An 18,812-nucleotide genomic window follows, 5' to 3' on the forward strand; every position below is an offset into this window, starting at 1 on the left:
GCCGGCAATTCAGGTGGGCCGACTTTGTCGGTGCGCTCCGCCAGCCGCCCGGCGCATGCACTGCTCGCCTACGATTCGGGCCACCGGCGCCGCGAACGCATGAGAACACGAGCCAGCAGCCGCACTCGGTGTTGAGTGTTGGTCCGCTCGCGCCGAACGTGTGCGCCCTGATTCAGCGTCTGGAGTGCGGTCAGTCGCCCGGGAGGTGCGCGCCGTGCGGTGCGGTGGCCGTGTCGCCCCTGGACCGCAGGTCAGGTCAGATCAGGCCTGCAGGACGTGGTCATGGTGCTGCGGGCAGCGGCCCGGCCGCCCGGCTATCAAGACATGTCGGTGCTGGAGCATAACGAGGCTGAACCCAGCCCGCCCATCGGCGCCAGTTACGAACGTGACCGCGCAGGTCAGTAGCCACCGGTCTAAGCGCTAATTCATTTTGGCCGTTGATGTAAGGGCTGATGTATTTTGGCCATCGGTGTAATCGCTGATCTGTTTGGTGATTGGTGTAAGCGTTGATCCACTCCGTCCGTTCAAACCATGCCGCCTCCACGTGGGTGGTTCATTGCGCCCGCCGTTCAACCCCGATATCGCCTCCTTTCCCAACTGCCTGGCTGTTGGGTGCGCGACACCTCACCTGCCGCTGAGGACCGTGACCCGGATCAGGCCTTTTATGCGTTTTTGGTATGCTGCAGCCTTAGGCGGTCGTGCCGCGTAATCGATTTGCGCACAGTGCCGAGCCTTGATTCTGACTCCCAGGTTAACCACAGGACCCCTGCCTATGCCACAGTCACATGTGTGACGACATCCTGTCACAATCAGACGCCTCATCTTATCCCAACTAGCTGGGGAATATTCTATCTCAGTGAATCAAACTCAGTGAATTTTGATCCTAACTCTGCGTGACAACTAGACGGTATGACCTAAGCTGCCATGCCTTGATTCTGATCAACGGGGGTGCATGCCTGTCGCAGCTTCAGGAACTGCAACGTAGTAGAATCATTGGGTAACGCAATAGGTTGCAGTGCGTTATAAAGTTGACAGGCAGTGGTCGTGAGTGGACCCCTAATTCCTGCTGCAATCCCGTTAACACGCACGCACGGGGGTCAGTCCGACCCCCGCCCGAGGGATATTTTAGAATGATTTCTGAAAGGTGTGGCAAAGCCGCGTCAAACCTTGCATTGCGGCAGGAAATTCCATAGCGGATTTTTTGGTATAAAAATAATGAGATGAACCTTGTCAGGTCCCTGACCTATACCAGGTCAAAGTCCAGTCGTGGCTGTCAGCGAAGGCAATTTCTGGGGAATCTCTGGCTAGAAAGTTCCGCTGGCGACAGCGAAGTGATAAGTGAAGCCATACTTAGTTTCTTAGGCAATTATACAATTGAATTTGGAATTAAAACAAATTTCTTTGGCATCGGACCTGGTACAAAGGTCAGACCGAGGTCAAAAGCAGCCTGTTTTTCCGAAAAGCCTGCTTCAAGCGGACGCTTTTGATGCTCATTTTGAATTTCTTGATAACAAGGACCGTAATAGACATCTTTGATGACCTTGTTAGCATTCAAAGAAATTCACGGACCTAAAATTCTTCCGACCGAATTTTTTTTTTTAACAGTGTACCGCCTAACGTAAGCTTCGACCGTTACTGAACTTCAAAACTAAAAATTATCTCATACTTTTTTATCACCATGACCCTAGACAAGTTTAAAGAAGGCCCCTTGCCCTAAATGACCACCAATTGTCTCTTGCTTAAATAGGTTTCGAGGTCCAAGGCGATTACGTGAACACTTTGTTGAGAGATAATATTTTGGACATCAATCTGGAGCCTGGATTTGCTTGACATCATTTGACACGAAAGACATGACCTATCGGCCTCAAATTGCAACACAAGTGAGTTCAGATATAGGTTAGTTCACCCTGTAAAATTGGTGTCTATCTGTCTCGGTTTTTAAGACCTCAGGGGAGGGGGCTGATTTGCCCCCCCCCCCCCACCCCACCCCCGAGTGTGAAGCATTGAACCGGTCCCCGTCTGTTCACGCGTCCGCTGCGAACGGGGACCACAGCAGTTTCGCCTGATCCTGAATCTTTTTCGAACTCATTTGATTCGGACCAAAACCACACGCAATCAACAAGTGACAGTTTCACCTCTTTCAGACTCGTTCATCATACGCGTTTAAGATCAGGGCCACGCCACTCACGCGTGGTTTATAATCTCGTGCAGACGCGAACCCTTGTTTCATCACAAGGCCGGGACCATGTCGGTGACGCGCGACTCCTCCTGCTCTCCCCCTCAGAAAAGTTCACCGTGGACGAGGCAGTGAGCAGCATCGGCTTCGGCTGGTTCCAGGTTCGCCTGTCACTTATGATGGGCTTCAGCTGGGTGGGCGAGAGTATGGAGGTGATGCTCCTTTCGGTCCTCTCACCGGCCCTCCATTGCGCATGGCAGCTCTCCAGCTGGAAGCAGGCCTTCCTCACGACCGGCGTCTTCCTCGGCATGATGTTCGGAGCCATGTTCTGGGGCTGGTTCAGCGATAAGTACGGCCGGAAAAAGGTGGGCATCTACGGTATGGTTTTGTTGATGCTTCTCCTCCCGCAAAATGTTTCGCTGTCATCGGTGATACAAGCGTGGGTAATGCAACTTTGGACCTTTGATACGGCATTTTCAACGCCAAGATCTCTGCCGCTCTTCGGATTGTGACCGTGGGACATAGGGCTGGCAGACATGCAGCAGTCATAAGAATGTACGAGGTTTTAAAGGCTCGAAGGGCGTTAAAATAACGTTCTCATGAGGGACACGAGTGCATATTACCGCGCAGCGCAGACCTGTTACTGCAATCATGCGGTGCCCAGGAACTGTGTCAGCCTCTCACTGGCATCATGTATTTTCAGGCCCTGGTGACGTCTGGATGGTTTCTATTCTACTTCGGCCTGCTGTCTGCGTTTTCGCCGACGTACACCTGGCTGCTGCTTCTCAGAAGTACTATGGGCTTCTTTATTGGAGCCCTGGCGCAAGCGTGAGAACGTAGTGGTTTACTTCTTTTCCGTGCTCTACTTTTCGCTGGCTGGGAGAGAGACTTGCAGCACCCGCGTCAGGCGGACGCTGGTTAGGCCTGCCCCTCCTTTGGTTGCTGAGGAGCTAAGCTACGGACTTAGAGCGACTGCCTACCACAAAGCGACTAATGAGATGGCGAGTCAGCACTGTCCCTTAAATATGCGGCGAAACATGCTGAGTCGGTTATCTGATACTCTTTTTCGGTCGGTTATTTGTCGGTTTCGGTTTCGGTCCGTTGTCATTTTTGCCCACTCGTGGACCATGACGAAAAGTTAACCACTGAGCTACCGCTCCGCGGACTATGGAGACTGCAACGCCTGGTGTCGAGGTTTTTGTTACTAAGATTTGCGAGCGCGCATGTTAATTAAAAACCACGTTATATAAATTGCATCACTAATCGATCCTGACTGAATATCAAATATTTCCAGACAAACATGGCATGGAGATGTTAATACACATTGTTGACCACTCGATCTGCAATCAAAAATTTCGCCTTTAAATTTCGATCAAACGTATCGATCTACAATCTACCTTTGCGATGTCCTCAATGGTCTGTAGAACGCATATAAAACATCATGAAAAGCCTTCTAAATTCTATCGGTTTAGAAAGAGTTCACTAAACGATTGCAAATCAAGGACACCGGCGATTTATTCCAAGCGGTCGTTAACCGCGTGATTTCTGCAGTTTATTGACCGTAACACGCGCTCGGGTGGGGGTGGGGGTAAATTGACTCGCTCCCCGAAGGCTTCCTAGAATGGTTTCAGAGCAGCGCGGCGCAGCAGCGCCATGTCTTGCATAGCTGTAGACAATTGAATAGCAGATCGTTTGGAATAAGACAACTTGGATGTACTTTGTAAGGTCGCTGACCTATGGCAGGTTAAAGTTGGGCCATGGTTTCAGCGAAGTCAACTTGTAGGGAATCGTTCAATCTGATGCAACAATTGAGTGTTAGACGAAGCCATACATCTCTGAGATGCTTTCTTAGGGAACACAAATATTGAATGAGCAAATTACGTTGACCTAAGGCCAGGTATAAAGGTCAGACCAAGGTCAAAACCAACTTGTTTTATTACCCTAGGGCTTGCTGTATGCAATAGTTTCTAGTGCTCATTTCTAATTTATTGATAGCAGTAGCCTCGCTATACATCTTCCATGAACCTCTTAGGGGTCAGAATAGGTCATTGACCTAAAATGACCTTGGTAAACATTTTGTTTTTAGAAACATACTGCCTAAAGCAATCTTTCTCGCTTATTCAAATACAGAACTCAGAAAATTCTTGCATGATTTTGGTTACCATGACATTAAAAATGTCAAACAAGGTCACTGGCCTTAACTGAAAATGTAACCTTTTACTTAGAAATGGTTGTCTAGGTTCTGGGAGCACTTAAGAGGCAAACCTGGAATTTGACCTTGTTTGACCTTATTTAACCCGAAAGTCATAACCTGGAAACCTCACACTTTGACCTGAGTGAGTTTAGGTACAGGTCAACACACCCTATGGATTTGGTGCCTCTAGCTCCGTTAGTTCCTGAGATCTCAGGGGGGTCAAATTGACCCCTCCCGAGCGCACGGTATCCAGACGGCCACCCGGGCGCGTGTTAAAGATGTAAACGGAATTGATTTCATGGTGGCTTCCGGTTTCTGTTCCGGTTACAACGTAAAAATGACAATGAAATGAAGAAAACAGTATCCATTGTTAATAAATAAACTATATCCAGGGATGCTTTTTGCGGAGTTTCATCATAAAGGAAGCTTTTATCAACCCTGTCTTCCTCTTAGCAAGGCTCTGGCTATCCCCTGCCTGCACACAAAAGCAGATCAAGTCATCTACGTTGAATGACGGGCAGTTAAATGCCCGTTGGGCCAAATCGTACCTAAAGTAGGCAGCTTCCCGGCGGCATTTTTCTGGGGTGGTGAGGTGTAAGGGAAGATAATTCGGAAAAAGGTACTGATGCAGGTGTCCAACATATGTTTTACACACCAATCAGTAGTAATGATGAACCAGAAATGTGCAACAAAGCAGCCCTACGGTCAGTTCGCGGTCAGCTATTCGGAAGACATCCGGGCCAGGACAGTGGCCGCCGATGGCGGACGATAGCAGGGCTCAGATAAGGAACATATGACAGAAGAGCCTTCATTCTGTGGGTTGGTTTTCAAAGAAAAATATCCAGTCTTATGGTTTTTATCACATTGTGTTTGGCAGTTTCAAGCTTTCATTAGTTTCCGCCTAAAATGCTGCGACAAGTCTTATCTCTTGGAAAGAAGCCAGCGAAGTGAAAGCACATAAAAACCTGTTGCAGCTACGAGTCCATCAAACTACTTTCAAAGTTCTCACCAGCCTATGTCTAAGCCGTATCTTGGCATCTACTCTGCGGAGGCAGATGCTTCCTCAATAACCCAAAATGCCTACCCGTGGAATTCCGCCTCCCAGGAAAGGCAATTTTAAAATGGACGAATTTCTTGGGAAGCTGGATGGCTTTTTGCCGAATGACACGATGAGTCGAATAGGCAAGAGTGTGCACCAGTGAGAAACAGCTTTAGATACGTATTTAGAATAGCACCCATTACATTTGAATAAAGAGTGATAACAGCCTCCAACTGTACCCTTCCCCCGCCCCCTCCCCGGTCACCGGGCTTGCTTTCCAGAAAAGGTACTGAAATACGCCCTGAGTCTGTTCCCCCACTTTTTGAAACGTTCCTACGCCTATGCTCAAATCTAAAGTTTTCACCTTCAACTTGAACTCTCATATGACACCCTCAGTGACAAAACCACGGATGGTTGTTTCTTATGAAACCCATTTGGAATTAAACCGCTGCATCTGTTGTCTTATTGGAGTCCTCTTACCTGTCAGTTACGAGATAGCATGTGATTGGGACATCAGCTGAGAGGGAAGCTGTGGAATTAGTAGTTCGACGACGACCCGCTTCTCGTAAAAGCCTCGAATCATCTCGAAAAAGTAGTTTTATCGTCTTCCTCAGTCGTAACATAACCTGAAACGTCGGATAACTATGAATTGTCAGGTGTTTGTTATCCTCGCAGAACAAATCCGACAAGTTTGGGGCTTAGTTTCGGAAACATAATCTTTAGGGTCTGAACAATAAAAAATGACGAAACTGACTGCACGAAATATTCCAGTTAGTTCTTTGGAGGGAGAGGGACGGTTGTAGGCCCCAACTGAATAAGAAACTACACCTTTTTGATAAACCTTGCCGCGCCCAACATTTTTTTTCTTCATTTACTCGAGAGGCTGCTTCAACTGACATTAGATATGACTGTACATTAGCCTGATATGGCAACTGACATAGCACAGTACCATATCTACAAAGAAGGAAATCAGCCTGTTGCCCAAAAGCCCTTTTCCTCTTTCCCCTCCATCTGCCCTTGCAAACTTGATAAGTTTTACTTATGCCAAAAGGTTTAACGCATGCTTGGTGGAAGTTTGAAGTGCCTTTTCTTTCTCCTCCCCAGTGGTAAGATTCTGTTTCCGCGGGGGGGGGGGGGGTGCTGGGAGCTTCCTTGCTGAGGGGTTGGGACCCCTCTCTTAGTCGACATGCAGAGAGCGGCTTGGGAAGGTAGGATCAAGGTTTTCGCAACGTAGGCTGCTTAGCAGCGCACCCGTTGATCTCGTTTGAGATGTTCTCAGTATCACACCAGACTTAAATGCTTTTCACTGAAAGCAGCAGTGCATCGAGTGTAGGAGTTTGTTTTTTTCTGTTATCTTGTGTTGGCTGCGCACAACTTCATGACCTGTAGTTGTTAATATCATGCACTAAAACAGTTTGTGGTTGATGCGAGGATTGGGAGATAGAAATCGATGTCAAGGTGAGATTATTTACTGCGTGAAATATCTTCTGAGTTGGTGTAAGTTGCTTGAAACGAATATTACATACTGAAATGTATTGAAGCAACCATCAGATATGCAATAAGCTCACCTATATTTATTGGTATAGTTCCAAGTGGAAAACGCTGTTCATGATAAACAACCTCGCTGTATAGTAGAGATGCTCCTCAATGCGTCATTATTCGATTACATCGTTATACCCTCAGGACCAAGTGTCGGCCGTTATGTCTGTAAATCGTGTTCACGAACGCCAGGTATGAACGACTCGACAGCCGTGTTTTTGTGTGGCCTTGATCTCCGCATGGACAATTGAATGGCGAGATTTGAATGACGTTATTTTGGTGTCACGGATGCCTTGGTAGCCTCGAAATAGTCTCAGCGTAATATTCTGCATATCTTCATGGGCGTGTAGCTCAGAAACTAAAGGGGTTTGGGCTTAAAAAGGGTGGGGCTGAGAACTACACTAAATGATATTCAAGGTGGATGTTTCAGTCAAAACCCCATACAAATGTGGGCACTCCCTTTAAAGAGAGCGTCCCACCTTTGGGACATATTAAACAGCATGCCGTGGTAAAACCTTTTTACCAGTTACGTCTGATAAGAGCAATGAGGAGACTGATTTCAATTATTTTCGAGTCTCAATTGTGGTGAAAAGTTTCGTGACAGCGCTTCACTTTCTTCTTTCTTGTTAGCCCTGAAGTGCAGGGCTTGCTCGTGATTAGTGCAATTTTCGTGACTGCCATCGTCAAGACAGCAGAATCTGTTAAGTACCATCGTCAGCTGCTACAGGTAAAAGGTACCACTTTGAGCCATTTTAAGCTGTACATTGTGGGCATGTCCGCGTAAAGGGCGCACCTTTGATGGCATGAATAATGCCAGTATCTCTGAACGTTTGTCATTGGCGCAGGGAGCGGTGAAAGCTGTGTACCAAGAAGCGCATTGAGTGAAAACTGAGCCAGTGCATCACTGTAGACCATGTTATTACCAGTTACATTCAGTTATGGAACAGCATATCAGTCGGAGTGGCAGTCTTGCTTCCTAGACCATTCGGTGCGTCGGTTCAATGTCAGCGTAGTGACGGAGAGAGAGAAATGGCTGGCGTACGACTTAATATTGACAGAGATCATTTTGCCATTTTAGGTGTGTGTGTGTGTGTGTGTGTGTGTGTGGGTGTGTGTGTGTGTGTGTGTGTGTGTGTGTGTGTGTGTGTGTGTGTGTGTGTGTGGTGTGTGTGTGTGTGTGTGTGTGTGTGTGTGTGTGTGTGTGTGTGTGTGTGTGTGTGTGTGTGTGTGTGTGTGTGTGTGTGTGTGTGTGTGTGTGTGTGTGTGTGTGTGTGTGTGTGTGTGTGTGTGGTGTGTGTGTGTGTGTGTGTGTGTGTGGTGTGTGTGTGTGTGTGTGTGTGTGTGTGTGTGTGTGTGTGCACCAGTTGTTAATATCCAAGAATGAAAAGTTGTATTGTTGGCCAGGGTCCGGAATGTGCTCGTGCACCTTGTTCAATTAAACACGGTCCTGTGCAGGACCGTGTTTCGGTCCTAAGTATTCACTTAGGACCGAACCATACGGAAATCGGAAAGTTTTAAGTTAATGTGCCAGCGATTGGAACCACCATAGCAGTCGCGTATAGACTATGCGTTTTAAGCGAGGTACTATGCTTTAACTTTGACGTACAAGCCAGCATTGAGGCAGGCTTAAAAGAATCACAGTTTTATTGTGACCACTGCCATGTCTGCCACGCACCGATGGGACCCCGGGTTGTTAAGATTTCGCACTTAACTTTTGTCAGATACAGAGTTTGTATATTTAGCAGGTGAAGAAATAATGCGTGCAAGAAATGACTGAGACAAAACGTTGTTCAGCAGCATACGGGCGATATGTGTTCGGCGTAGCAAAACGATAGCATATGGCCTAAAGAAGCATGGAAATAAAGTAGTAAATCGGTTCACGGAATTAGAAAACGACGTCAATGGTACTGACAACGAACAACAAATATCGTGCAGAACATGTGGCCAGAAAGTGGATGGAATAAAACAAACAAGACATCAAAAAATGGCAATAACAGCCTCTGGGACCAAGTGAGTGGAGGAGGGTGCAAAAATGACCAGCTGTTTTCTGAGCCGTGGTAAGCAAATGCATGCTCAAAGGACAAGTACTGAAATTAATAATGCGGGCCAAGTGTCATGAGAAAATAAGCTACATTGACTTACTACAATGACATAAGCTTCTAAGACACTGTATGGAACACTGCGAGGAGGTGATAACATCCTATCAGGGCATAGAAGGTACTGATAGCGGAATAATGGACAGCATTCTTGGGAGTGACCAAATCCCCTCCGAACAGGAACGCAAGTAATATGAAGGTCCCATTAGCGGCAAAGAATGCAAGTTAGCGTTGAGCTGGATGAGGAAAAACAAGGCTCTAAGCATCACGGGATTTGCAACGGAGTATTTGCGTACTTCTGGGATGATATCGAGAGCACCATTGCCAGATGCATCAATAATATCAAGAGCACCATAGCCACATACGTTAATGAAGCTTTCGTCGACGGTTTTTTCATAGCCCAGCGGCGGGGCATCAATACTCTGATTCCTAATAAGGTAGACCAGACCCGATAACAAAACAAAATGCCTGTATGTTTGCTAGATATGATGCATATAGTTGTTGCAAAGTTTATGGCTGCTCGTATTGGTTAAATCGTTCACAAATCTATATCTCCAGAACAAACTGGATTTATAAAGGACCGTGTTCTAGGTGAGAGCATAAGTTGACGGCAGATGTCGTTTAGTTTTGCGATATGGATCAGATTGGAGGATTAATGATTGTATGTGACTGTCGGGCCGTGTTCGATTCGCTGGAGTATGCTTTTTATATCTGCTCTTGAATAGTATAATTTAGGGGGCAATTGAATAACATGGGTTACAATCCTACACGGTGACGCTTTTCTGGCCATAATGAATAGCGCGTTTACATCAAAACGATGTACGTGCTGTCGCGACAGGTTCCAGGTCTCTCCACTTGGGGGAAATTATATTTGATTTGGGAATATGGGTTTTCGCAATAAGTAGGAAAAATAATGGAAGTATTTCCGGCATCATAGTGAAAAATGTAGAAATTAAATCATGGTTGCATACTGACAACATTACGTTCTTCTGTCAGGACAAGCAATCAACAGAGATAGTACTGCGCGTCATAGATGCGCTCAGCAAAACATCTGATGATTCACCCGCCATGGAGGGGACGGGAGGGGGGGGGGGACGGGTCGCTTTAGGCGCTCGCTGTTTACTGCTGTCTGGGATGGCATGCGGCCGGTGTCAGCGACCGCATTAAAGGTCAGGTAATGTCAGAGGGCATGTCGGACGTGCCGAGCATTGAGGCACGCTAGGCTTTCGCCGCAAAATTCTGCCATTGGCCCCGGATTTCACAACCGGATGGCGGAATCCGGGCTCACGACACAAGAACTGCCTGGCATGGGTGCTGATCCCAAGAATCAAATCAATGAAATATTTTGGACCCAATAAAAAAGTGTATGGAGACGGTATTGTCAAAGGCGTCGCATCCTTGCGCAGTAAAGCAAGCGCAAACCACAACTCACTAATACCAGCTTCATGTCTTGAGTGCGTAGAAGTGTTGCGCGATCGAGGTGTTCGATAGATCCAAGGATGCTAAACAGCTGACAAATGGCAACTGAGATCCTTTTTCTATTGTGAGACATCAAATCAACATTTCGTCGTTTATGACGGCATTGTCGACGTCAGCAGCGCCATCTCTTCGCGCAGTGCAACAAGCGGGAATCGATTGTTTAAATCCCTAATTTTTAATCATGTATCTATCTGTACAATTGTCTAATTGATGACCATCTGGCTGGCTGGCTGGCTGGTTTAAGTCCGCATCACTTCAGCTGGGTACACTTCGCTGACGACTGCATGGACTGCCGTGAAAGTTATACATGCGCTAGGTCGAACTTGGTGACCATCCGCGGCATAAATGCAGGTCCGTCCGATACCGTCGTCAATCACAGCGTGCACAGGACATCAGGTGTGGGGCGGGGTGGGGGGGTTGCCTTGACAATAACTGGGGATTGTTTTGTATAAGTGGAATAAGCAGGCTGCGTAAGCAATAGACACCATTGAAACATGCCGCAGGGCTTGGGCGACGGTGAATGTGGTGTGTCAACGTGTCCAGGCGGTTGTGAATATAAAGCGAGGCAAGCATTACGAGCTCCGCAAATTTAATCCGGGCAGCCAGCCGATCCGTGACGCGATTGATGCGGGATGCGATTTCATTTTACGTGGTTGGATAGTTGGCTATACCGATACCAACGGAGCCGGCGGGAATCACAGCGGAGCCGGCGGGAATCACAGCGGAGCCGGCGGGAAACACAGCGGAGCCGGCGGGAAACACAACCAAATGATAGCTTTTCGAGGTCCTGAGTGCGTAGAGCAGCGCGACATGCGCAATGTGTCTGAGAGACGCGTGATGTTCAGCCTTCAAGTGTGGCCTGAGATCCACTTCATGTTATTAAGGCACAGGTTAATGTTATGTTACGGGTGCCAGCGTCACTGGCTCCGCGGCGTCCCTTCGCACAGCGATACAGGCGAGTCACTTGTCTGTCTGTTATTTTAGCTGTCTAACAGTTTATGTTTATCATAATTAAGCGCTTGTCGCACCTAGAACTGTGGCGTGCACCCTCGAGTAGCCACGCTCTCGTTTTGGCAAATGCTAACAGCTCCAAGTAATAGGGGCAAATGTTTCTTGTCGACTTAGGTTTTCTGACACCTGTGGACTGTTGAATAACCTTTGTGACAAAAATGCGAGGATACTGTAATGCTTTTTGCAAGTCAAGACAAACTAAGGCGCGGAAAATTCCTTAGATTAGACCGTGGTCACTCGATAATTGTTCCATGTTGACGTCATAGCAATATCATATGGTGCTAGTTGTTCTGAGTTGATCAGAAGTACGCATAACTGAATGGCAAGCGCTGCATTATCCTTGACTTTAAATCCTATGATGTTTTGCTAAGTATTGATTTGATGATTTGATGACCTTGATTAATTGATTTGCTATATCCACACTGTTTGTCATTGTCTCATCATAGACATGTCACCTTAAGTTGTTTGCATGTGAACCTTTTATATGTGTGAAATAGTCTCGTTTAGCAGGATGCTTTCTCATTTCAGATAATTTCATAAGCGTAAAGTTTGTTCTCGGTTGGTTGGGTATTAATAAATGTCCTCTTTTTTCAGCGTAACGCTCTACTCTGAATTTCTTCCAACAAAGCAAAGAGGAAGCTGCATCTTATTTCTTAATGTGAGTGCATGCGACATAAGATAGACATCAAAAACACCCGACCTCTTTCCTGACCTTCGTTCGACACACATGAAGTTGCTGAAATGAAAAGGTTAACATGAATGGCTCATGTACAAGCGTCCAAGCGCTGCTAATGACCTGTTGAGACGCCGGCTGCGGCAGGCTGGGCGGTAGCGGGTGACCCGACCCGACCAGCCATGTCCCGGACACTCGGCCCGCGGGAGTTTCCGTTGGATGTTGGGACACGCCGTGGTGTCAGTGTGGTGCTGATGTATTCATGGTGCCGTTGTTCTTATGGTGCCTATGAGTTTGTGATGTCGATGTATGCGTGGTGCCGTTGTTTTTATGTTGCCAATGGGTTCGTGATGTCGATGTGTTCGTGATGTGAATGTCTTCATGGTGTTGATGTGTTCGCGGTGCCATTATGTTCAAGTGCCAGTGTATTTGTGGCTCCGATGTGTCCGTGGTGCGGGTGTGATCGGGGTGCGGAATATTCAAGGTGACAATGTGTTTGTGGCACCTATGTGTTCGTGGTGCCGGTGCGTCCGTGGCACCTGTGTGTTCGTGGTGTCTATGTGTTCGTGATGGCGATGTGTTCGTGGTACCTGCGTGCTTGTGGTGCCTGTGCTAACGCACGACATTTCGGCGCTAACGGCGCCGCCACTCGTCGCCGGCAGATGTTCTGGGCGCTGGGCAGCGCACTGGAGGTGGTGCTGGCGCTGCTTCTGATGCCGGAGCTCGGCTGGCGCTGGCTGTTGGCCCTCTCCAGCGTCCCGCTTCTGATGTTCGTCCTGTTCTCCCCGGTTCGTCCACTTCCGGTGTAGCGCACCTGTTCACTCTTTGTTTTGAATATGCATGGTTGAATCTTGTTGGGTAGCTGTACATCTGTTTGCGTCTCTGCATTTATATCCTCAACCGTTAACATATCTGCCGTCACGAGGACTCGATGGCATTCGCTCTCACCAAACCAATCCGACGTCATGCACTGTAACTGGATGAGGAGTGTCGCATTGGATGAACAACTCGCTTCTGACACAGCTGATCCCGGAAAGCGTCCGATTCCACGGGGCCTGCGGGCGCCCTGACCTAGCGCGAGCCGCCATTGACAAGATGGCCGCCGCCAACGGACAGCCCGCGCCGCGCGGCCAGCTGACTATTGACGACACGTCATCAGAGCGGCGCGGCCATGTGTGGGAGCTGCTGTCGCCGAAACTTTGGTGGACCACGCTGCTGCTCTGGTGCATCTGGTCAGTACACTGCATTCTCAGCCCCAGTAGGGTGAGGTCAGCCTATGGGTGCACTGTGGAGTGCTCCATCGGAAGCATCTGAGCCGCAACATTCCAGCCGCGCTGTTCATCAAGTCATTCATTCACATGCTATGGGCTGCTGTGGCTCAGCGTCTTTGGCTGCATTTCACCCTACCATACTGCGTGGCAGAACCAACACTCCGCACGAGGTCCAGCAAGGATCCACACGAAAGCTGACCCTGATGGTTACCGCCAGATGTCAGAGGACGTGGTTCCTCAGTAACACAAACCAGCAATATCCAAGAGCATTAAGCTAAGCTAAGTTGCGCGTCTGGGAAACCAGCGACAAAAGGTTCGATTATTCTCGGTGCTCTTCTTTCTTGCCAGCGCGGAACTGCGAGTTCTCCCCATCGCGACTCGGGCCATGCTGTCGACGCCCCTCAGGGAAGCGTGACCACTGCTGTAGCCAGGGGGCCACATGGGTTTCCACTTATCTGCGACCCTTCAAAAACATGAAACGCTGTCAAGGGCCACTGCTTTTGACTCCTAGTGCTCATTCTTAAGTGCGCAACTCTCGTTGCACTAGTCTCCGCATGATTCTGAATTGCCTGGTCCTGTGATCCCCAATTCCGTCTGGCATTAAATAGTTTTTTTTTGCCACCTGGCATGATAACAGCCGGCATCGTTTTCGCAACCCACTATTTCCGTTAGCTCCATATGCGATCAGCAGGAGCATTCGCAACGCTGGTGTATCGTGTAATTGCATGAGAAAAGCTTGAAACTACCAAGAGGCCTTGAAAACGAGGTTTGCACAAGATGTCGGATCTGTTGTTTTGTTGGGGCAATGCAATATGATGGATTAGTGAAGTGCTTCAAATCAACGCCACAAAAAAGCGAAAAAAGGCTCTAAGTGAAATAAAGTTTGCAACGTATCTTATCGACAAAACCAGCCATACAACAGTTTGTTTATGACGAGGAAATATCAGCATTTCTCGTTTTTGCTCTTGAGCAGCAGGCATTCTTGGTTCCACGATGGGGCGGTGGAAATGCCATTTGAGAGTGAATTGATCAGTGGCCGGCCAGCAAAACCTGTGGATTGGTGGAGTGACGGATTGTGAATTTGGACAAAAACGTAAATGTTCGGGCCACAGCACCTCAGACAGATATACACATAAATCATCACTTAGCGCATCCCAAGACAGCGTCTCAGACGAGAGATTCATGCTGACTAACGTCACCTAGCGCGACCCAAGAAAGGATTGTCTGCTGTGACCTGGTCTGGTGGGAGCGTGTTGGGCACGCGTTTCAGTGCCGGATTCGAGCCCCAGGGTGTGTGCGATGTTATGCTCGGCTCCCAACGGACGGCCTCTCAGCAGCTTGCACAGTGGTGGGCGCGAGCTCCTGGATTGACGAGTTGCTTTTCTTCGACCGTCGACAAAATGCTGCTGGACATGTGGCCAGAACAGATTCAATCTGATCTGTGCGGCCGTGATGGGATTCTGGCTGACGGAGAAAGGTATGCTAGAAACGCACTAAACCTGGTCATCCTGACCCGTGCGGCCGTCGGCGTGCTGTGCGCAGGGGCGGATCTAACGGGAAGGGGGGGGGGAGCGCGTGGCCATGACCCCTCTTGGCCCTCGGAGTAGCCCAGGGGCTCTGAAGGGGTCCCATAGCCTGCCGAACAGATGCAGTTTTTACACAAAACACAGTTGGACGCCTTTGGGCTTTCAGGCGACCAAGAACACTTGCATGCGAAAGTGAAGGACAGACAAAAACAAACACGAGCAGCCAAAAAATAGTTCTTCACTTATTGGAAGAGTGATGATTAAAAAATCATAAGGTGCGGTGCATTAGCTGGGAACATTACTCACATATATAGGACAGTAGTATTAGCCTTATTTCTCGGAAAAACAAGGAGAATGGAGATATAGTTGGTTGATATTTCGGCAACATGCCTTTATCGAAACAAAAATCTTAAGATATATTACGCAGTTCAGAAGCCCTACGCTCTTCCTGAAACCCCTATATGTCCACTTGCAAGATCGACCTGATCGCTAAGAAACCTTCCACGTTGCCCCTGATTTCTTTGCATTTATTCGGAGGGCCCCGTGCTGTGGTCGGGCCCTTTCTGCTGGCATGCCGGGGCACTCTGTCGACGAGTGGCCTTCCACCGATTCTTCCCATTTGCCCGAAAAGCTCTGCACGCTATAGCCGGGGCCCCATATGTCGACCTGCCCGGATATTGTTAGCTTTTCAAGGGCCCTCCGCCTTGTTATCGACCAACCTAATGACACACGCACGATATGCTCGTGGGCTCTCTGCATTGATCTAGGGCCCTCCAATTCTCTGTCGATGGCGGAGTCAAATGCTCTGCGCTCTCGTCGGGGGCTCCATCTGTTGACCTACTCGGGCACACTCGACCGCTCGATGCCCTCCATATTGGGTCTTGGGAAAATCACAATCTCTTTAGAGGTCACTACGCTCTTGTCGGAGGGCCAGTTGTTAAGCTGTCCGGGCACACTCAATCGTTAAGGGGTCATCACGCTTCGTTTTGGGTACTTCCCATCGCCTTTTGAGGGCCGTACGCTTTTGGTGGGACCCCATTTGTCAACCCGTTCGGGCACACTCCATCGTTCGGGGGCCCTCTTCATTTTGTCTTGGGTATTTCCAATTTCAGTGGAGGGTCCTACACTCTTGTGGTGGCGCCATCAGTTAACCTGCTCGGGCACACTCGATTGTTCGAAGGCCTTGCCCCCGAAGGTTATTGGACACTCCTTATTTGAATGTAGGGTTTGAATGACCCTACGATAGTAGGGTCCTACCATCTACTAACATGCCTGGGCACTCTAAGTCCACGTATTCTTCGCATTCGCCCGAAAACCTCTATACGCCATTGCCGGGCCACATGGGCCGGGGTACACTCGGTTGTTCAGGAGCCCTTCATATTGGTATCGGGTTCTTTCCACTTGCTCGCAAGACCTTGTGCGGTTTCTGGGGCCGATACCAGGTGACACACCGAGCCACTCGATGCGCAGGGTCCCTCTACATTGGTCTAGGGCTCTTTCCCTTTGAACTCATTTGTGGAGAACCCTTCACTCTCATCAAGGCCCCTTCTGTTGACCTGCCCGGACGTTCTTGATTGCACAGTAGCACTGATTTATGTACACTGGCTTTGGGTTATTCCCCTTTGCTCGGAGGGTCCTGTGCTCTGGCCGGGCCTTGTATGTTAGACATATGTGTTGACCTGCCGGGGTACTCCCGATCGTTCAGGGGCCCACCATCTTGGTCTTACGTTCGTCCCATGAAATTGTGGCACTTACTATGCTTGTGCATTGCGTTTTTCACACATTTTGAACGCTAGTATGCTCCGTACTTCTTCATAACGGTCAAACCAAAAACTCTGCACTAGTTATGAGCCATCAGCACTGACTTACGGACAAGCTGTAAATAAGCAAGGAATCAAGTTCGTGCTTGATTTTGAGAGCATATAACAGCCAGTTGTAGCATTTTCTGCCGTGTTTACTACGACATACTTAGCCTCAAAGCCACAGGTTCCACCATGTTCTGGGAAAAATTAACACGCACCATGCATCTGCATGCGTGGCACGTCTCGTTTTCTAAGGCTACGCACAATATGATGGCTGTCCGTATGAAAATGGCATGTATAGGAATCTTATATTTAAAGGCCGGAATACGAGGATTTTTAGGGGTGAGAGACCCAAACTCGGACATCTATACTCTAGGGGGCCCACAATGTTGCGCCCCCTTTGACAATCCGCCCCTGATTGTACGGCACGGCACGTCAAACGCTCTGCAGTCATGTCTGACGAGGTCAAGGGGAACATTACCCGCGAGCTAGATCAGCATAACTTGAGGCGTGAGATCAGGACACACGTTACAAGCTCTTCTAAACAAACGCTGTGAGCATAACACCATCCATACAAGGCATTCGACAACATGTACATACTTTTCAATCTGCAAGGAGCGGGGCAGGGGTGTGGGCGGAGTTCAAAGAAAGCATAGAATAGGACCAATGAGGCCTGATGACAACCGGTGTAGTAGCCAGATGTCAACTACAGTGTTGCAGTCAGGGGCGCAGCCGCAGTGTGTGTGTGCATGCGCGCGCGCGTGTGCGTGTGTTCCATCCTGATATTTTATTCTGGCTTATCTCTGAGCCTGACTCTGCCATCAGGTGGTGCCTCACGTTCTGCTACTACGGCGTGGCTTTAGTCAGCACGGAGCTGTTTAAACTGCCAGACGCTGAGCTGTGCGGCAGCATTGGTGTCGATCAGGAGGGGCAGGTACGTACCCTACCTGTGTCACACCGCGATTGTCAAGCTGTCTTGGTCTGAGTTTGGAAACTAAGCCGCTGAAGGTAATGATCAATAGCAGTTGTTTGTTTGTTTTCTTCTTGTTTTGTTACCACGTATGGTACCATAATAAGCTAATGCTTCCGGTGTGTTAGCACTGGGTTCTCAAAATTCGAAAAACTCGACATTCTTTTATCCTGAGTTTATTTGGTTTTTGGTCATAACCAGCCCGAAGTACCCTGTCTAGACAAGGTTTCCATGACTCAATAAGATGGACGGGTAAAATGTACCGATATTCATTTCACAATGCCTTTCCAGGGGCGTCAATTTTCACTCTTTAGATAGGGCAGTGGTTCCCCAAATGCTGATTGTAGTCCGCATTGTTTTTTGGCCACAATGTGCATGTTGCAGTGCTATACAATTTCGGGAAAGGGTCAACTATCGCAACCGAATTGAAAAGACAAATGCAAATTGTTTTCCGCCAGTACACAGTAAATACCTTGCTAAACACTAATTTCGGGGTTATTGGGCTGTAGGGCCATTGAAGTGCCCCCTTCCCAAATCATTGCTTGATTACTTCATCGCAGCTTATATAGCATTAATCGAAAGGCAATGGACAGCCGTTATGTATGGAAGTCGTGCTCATGAACGCCAGATATGAATGGCTGGATCACCGCATTTTTTTCGGCCTCGATCCCCGCATGGCTTATACAGTAACAGGACTTAAATGACGTTATTATGACGCCATGAATGCCAAAGTAACCTTGAAATACTCTCCCCGAACTGGTCTCATCTTTGCGAGCGTGTGGCTCAGAAACCAGAGGAGTTTAGGTCTTAAGATGGGCAGGGCCGTGAACTACACCAAAAGGCCTTCAACACGGTTCTTTCGGCTTCAAAACCGCATACAAATGTGGAACTCTCCCTTTAATACGTCTTCTGCTTGTTCGTCCTGCCAGGTTTGCCAGGCTTCGTGTCAAATGCTGTCCCAGGAAGACTACCTTGGTCTCTTGTGGACAACGCTGTCAGAAATTCCAGGTAACCCAAGCTGTCTGTCTACGCACAG

At 48.4% G+C, this 18,812-nt stretch overlaps 1 protein-coding gene across 1 annotated transcript in view; it reads left to right on the forward strand.

Moving 5' to 3' along the window:
- The first annotated feature begins 100 nt into the window (after positions 1 to 100).
- LOC119097758 (synaptic vesicle 2-related protein) overlaps positions 101 to 18,812 on the forward strand; it is a 20,365-nt gene continuing 1,653 nt past the window's right edge. Inside the window, exons 1-8 of the mRNA XM_037220730.1 lie at positions 101 to 397; positions 2,285 to 2,541; positions 2,880 to 3,004; positions 12,129 to 12,192; positions 12,870 to 12,995; positions 13,231 to 13,439; positions 17,632 to 17,740; positions 18,706 to 18,784. Coding sequence (XP_037076625.1) covers positions 283 to 397; positions 2,285 to 2,541; positions 2,880 to 3,004; positions 12,129 to 12,192; positions 12,870 to 12,995; positions 13,231 to 13,439; positions 17,632 to 17,740; positions 18,706 to 18,784 — 1,084 coding nt within the window. The 5' untranslated portion in view covers positions 101 to 282. The remainder of the gene's footprint in view (positions 398 to 2,284; positions 2,542 to 2,879; positions 3,005 to 12,128; positions 12,193 to 12,869; positions 12,996 to 13,230; positions 13,440 to 17,631; positions 17,741 to 18,705; positions 18,785 to 18,812) is intronic.

The sequence above is a fragment of the Pollicipes pollicipes genome, unplaced genomic scaffold, assembly GCF_011947565.3.
Source record: "Pollicipes pollicipes isolate AB1234 unplaced genomic scaffold, Ppol_2.1 Scaffold_4339;HRSCAF=5111_pilon_pilon_pilon, whole genome shotgun sequence".
In the NCBI taxonomy this organism is placed as follows: Eukaryota; Metazoa; Arthropoda; class Thecostraca; order Pollicipedomorpha; family Pollicipedidae; genus Pollicipes; species Pollicipes pollicipes.